Source organism: Protopterus annectens, chromosome 3.part0 (genome assembly GCF_019279795.1).
Source record: "Protopterus annectens isolate FY-2018-M chromosome 3.part0, PAN1.0, whole genome shotgun sequence".
NCBI lineage: Eukaryota > Metazoa > Chordata > Ceratodontiformes > Protopteridae > Protopterus > Protopterus annectens.
In genome coordinates, this window is record NC_056731.1 from 1524669332 (window position 1) to 1524673958 (window position 4627).

Here is a 4627-nt window from a genome sequence, read left to right on the forward strand (position 1 = left end):
GGGATACTAGTTTCTTCCTGATTGCTCAATCCTTCTATGGCTTTCTCTTAGAGTGATAGAATGACACATGGTATTATATGCAGGAAACAAGATCTGAGTAACTCTAGGTGCATTATGGGATAGGGACTTGGCCACGAGCTGTCTGAAGATCTCGAGCTTTGTAGTAAGCCGACTCGGAGCTAAAGATAGTCTCCGAACCCATCAGTAAGAATGAAGGCGAGATGAACAACTCCCATGGAACGTCATGGTAAGTACATTTTTTCACTACACCATACACCGATATGACCAAAATAATAAATGCAATTGAACAATTTTCCTATATGTCTAATTACAAACTAAACCTTAATAAAACTAACATCTTCCCTTTGAGGCCAAACAGGCTTATTTCATTGATACCACTTTTTGACACCATAAAAATAAAGGATGAAATTAAATACCTGGGAATCATTTTTCTTCAAAACAATAAGGAGTTCTACTAACATAACATACATCTTAAATGGCAAAGCATTATACAAGACTGTACAAGGTGGAACAATCTTAAGCTTCTATTTCTGGCCAAAGTCTCAGTAATTCAAATGAACATACTACCTAGGCTAGCATATATATTTATGACATCAGAAATACCTATACATAATAAATTGTTTAAAAAATTCATACCTCCCTAGCAATATTTATATGGGATCCTAAAAAGACCAGAATCTCGTTCCAGAAACTAACACTCCCCAAGAACAAAGGGGGATCTGAACCTACCATATTTTAAAACTTATTACTCTATTATCCACACTAACAGAATACTGAGAAAAGTAGAGTATAACCCGTCAGCAAAAAATTGGTCACCGCCATGGGTGATAATATACTACAGATACATCAAATCCCAAAGTATTTCCCTTTTTGAACAAAAAAGATCTACAAGTGCACAAAATTATAGACCATCTAAAACATTCTATAAACATAACACAAAAACTATTTCATTCCTTAAACCTGGAGCAAGCGCTGATAACATTACAACCCCTCCATAAAAATCCTAATTTAAAAATAATTAAGATTCTAGATTTAGATTCCTTTCCCCTATTAAAAGAAAAAATAATACAAGATATGTACCCACTACTTAATTGTACTATCCAAGAAATGAGAAATAATCTCAGTCTACCCAAGTATTACGTCATAATGCTTAGACAAATCAAAGAGATGTGTTCCAGTTACCTTCAAAACCTTACCATACCCAGTAGTGACATGGAAAAATGCACTCTGCTCTGAGAGACTATCTTCATGACAAAGAAAACTATAACAAACTCATACAAAATGATAGGGGAAATCAAATTCCAGAAAGACCTCCTTTTCTCTAACTATTGGAGGAAAATACAACCATCCTTTGACGACCACCAGATACAAAATGCAATTAATCTAACACTGAAAAGCTGTTGTACACACAGCTTATAATAACGCATATTTCACACCTGCAATACTACACAAATTCAATGCAGCAAAATCACCATACTGTCCACACTGCAAGGATCAGATAACAGATTTAATGCATATATTTTGGAGTTACAAATGCGTCTATAAACTCTGTAATTCACTGAAATTGCAATTACAAAAAGTGGGATATCAATCATCAACACTTACATGGGAATTTACCATATTACATATTCGCCCATCTAACGTCTCAGTAAAACAAGCAAACTCACTTATAACCATATTCTTATTAATGAAACCATATATAGCTCTCAAATGGATAGACTCTATGAACATCTCTTGAGAGGGTTTTAAGAAAGTGGCTATTAAACACCTATTAGCTCACAAAATAGTAATGGATAAAAGAAACAAAAACAGCAAAACCCGATCAACTTGAGAACAAACCTTCAATACCATACTAGCATAAAACATCATGCACACTATAGAGTAACTTGTTATAAGGGAACCTAGCAATATACCCACAAAATCACAACAAACTTTGGTATTGCAAACATTAATGTATGTGTTGTCTTTATATTTTTTAAACTTGTTTGAGAAAGCATCTATGTATATAGTGTAAATAGCTTTGTTATATGACCTTAATGTTTCTTTATTAACTACAATGTATAACTTTCTCTTATGATCATGCTGTAAATATGAACATTTTTGTGTCTTTTATAAATGCAAAATGAAAAAAAAATAAAACAAAGATATTCATAAAAGTAAAGGGAATTTGGGTCTGTGTCCTCACAGGAAGGATAAACTTAAGTGAGAAATGCAGAGGAAGTAAAGCAAACTAAGGGATGTTTGAGTCCTGAAGTTCTCCTTTTCATGAAAGTGGCTTAATAAGTAACCTGATTGTTAGTGTGGGCAGCTACTGAGTAGATCGCTGAGATGCTTTTGAAATTGTGATGTTATATATGTAGTTAACTAACCTTATAGTTACCCTGTTTTCTGTTTACATTTGAGGCCTATTTTACCTAGTTACATGTTGATGTCAATTCAGGTCAGTTATCAGGCTTTCTATAGTTAAGGGAACGGAATAGAGAGGGTAAAAGAACATTATATTTCTCATGAGTGTTGTGTGTAAAATAGTCCCTACTAGTACTTATGCACAGAAGAATTTTGCCATGATATGGTCCAAGAAATTCCAGCCCTGTGGGGATAGTATGTACTGTGGCAAACCTCTTTCAAAAATCTGCTGTGGTGAGTGCTCACATTACTTCTGCCGTACAGTAAGTTGAAGGTTATGCAAACTAGGTCCAAGAGGAAAGCTGATTTTGCAAGATCTTTCATTTGAAAACACTCTGAATTATGCAGTTATTATGTTTGATTTATAATTTTGCTTGTATTTGATTTTCCTTATTATTAAAATGGCATTTTTTGTGTTCTGTGCAGCACAGAGGAATGGGTTTCAGCTCCCCTGAAGAAACAACCACTGGAACCAACTATGATGACAAGAAAAAGAAGATCTTTAAATACATAAGAATAGCAAAAGATTTTTTTTTATTAATTATTGAAAGTTTAATGGAAACATGTAAATACATTATAAAAACAGTATTGTTTTTGAGAACATTTTATAATGAAGTCTAAAGTGTTGGTATGTTGCTGCTGCTTTCCTTGTTGGTATTTAAATGTTACTTCTGCATTTTTGCAGATTTTATTTTTTTCTGAGTTTTATTTCTTAACATTTAGAATAGTTCTATGAATCTGTTCTTTAAGTTAGAAATAAAATTCAAATACTGTTAATTTTTAACAAAACTGAGAACCACTAGTCTTGTGATGTCATTTCATTTGTATAAAATAGCATCCTGTTGTAATTTCATAGTAGTAGGGACCAAATTTGGTAAGTCACTGTGATTCTGTGTTCATGGTTTCAGAGATTGGGTGGGATTTCAAAACAAAAGGGGTAGCTTTCTAGAGAACCCCTGCTGTCTTACAACTCTAGCCTGAGACTGAAAAGAGCCATGCTTCCAGTATGATGCCATATTGGGGCCGGGGGGGATTATGCTTGCCTAAATTAGGGTACCGTGCCTGGATTACTACTCTGTACAGTGATGGATAAAGTCTTGTTATGCACTCAGTGTCCGGCTTCAAAATTGAGAGGTAACATGCGATGGATCTGCACTACAGATGCATAAACACAAACCTGCTAAAAATAAATAAATAAATTTGACTTCTAACCCTGTGAATAGTTGAAGCAACCTCCACACAGTAATACCTTGCATGCACATGTTCCGCAGCTGTGGACATCTCTGCTGCCTGAGACACCATTTGTATGTCAGAACTGATACTGAGGGTATTTAGCTTAAGAACCATATAATGCCTGAAGTTCCGGCATACAGGTAGAGCACTACCTATGTCATATTGCCCATTAACTTGAATGAGCCACACTGTTACTGATGCATTTTACACTTACATTGATTACCATTCTAAAATATATGAGCTGTTCTTCATATGGATAACTGCTGCAATGGCCTAACCAATGTAGGTTATATCCTGCTAAAGAAATAGCAGCTGGCCAGCTTCCAGACTTCAGGACCCCTTATATATGCACCGAAGCCATTTGTCAGCTCAAGCTGAGCAGATTAAAATGTTTGGTTGCCAAGCCCTTCAAAGCTTTGCTGCCACAGAAAAGAGCACTCCTCTGTAAGCTTTCAAGAATTGACAGTTGGCTAATGCTGTTTTCATCACTGCTGGCCAGATAAGTTCCTTTTGGGAAAAACTTTGACTTTTTATGACAGTTAATTAAATTTTTTCTGTGAAAGTTTATATTTAAGCTAGGGAAGTGTTTTTACTGGCTGTCACTTGACTTTTGATCACTTTTAAATGGGAGCATTACTTTTCTACTTTTGTGGTAAAAAGCTGTTAAAACTCATTTTAAACTACTTTTTCTATAGTAAACATTGTTATTTGGGGCTAAAGTAAGTGTTTAAAGTGCTTTTTCACTGTATTGTAATGTGGAAAAAGTACATTTTTTACAACTTGTCTTTGTTTCTGACTATTGCTGTCAGGCTTCCCCAGGAATCAAGTATCTTTTTCTGCTTAACCGTGGAACAACTTACTTGTTCTATGTTTTTTTTCTTCTTCCAGCCACAAAAAGAACAATTGTAAAATAGCCTTTACCATTACAGCAGTCTGCTAATAGTATTTCAGCAATAGGTGGGTGTCT

General features: G+C 34.8%; 1 protein-coding gene across 1 annotated transcript in view; it reads left to right on the top strand.

Moving 5' to 3' along the window:
* The window catches only part of SMCHD1 (structural maintenance of chromosomes flexible hinge domain containing 1), a 3546415-nt gene extending 3543192 nt beyond the window's left edge, over positions 1-3223 (top strand). The window contains exon 48 of the mRNA XM_044065561.1: positions 2854-3223. Coding sequence (XP_043921496.1) covers positions 2854-2941 — 88 coding nt within the window. The 3' untranslated portion in view covers positions 2942-3223. The remainder of the gene's footprint in view (positions 1-2853) is intronic.
* Positions 3224-4627: the final 1404 nt, after the last annotated feature.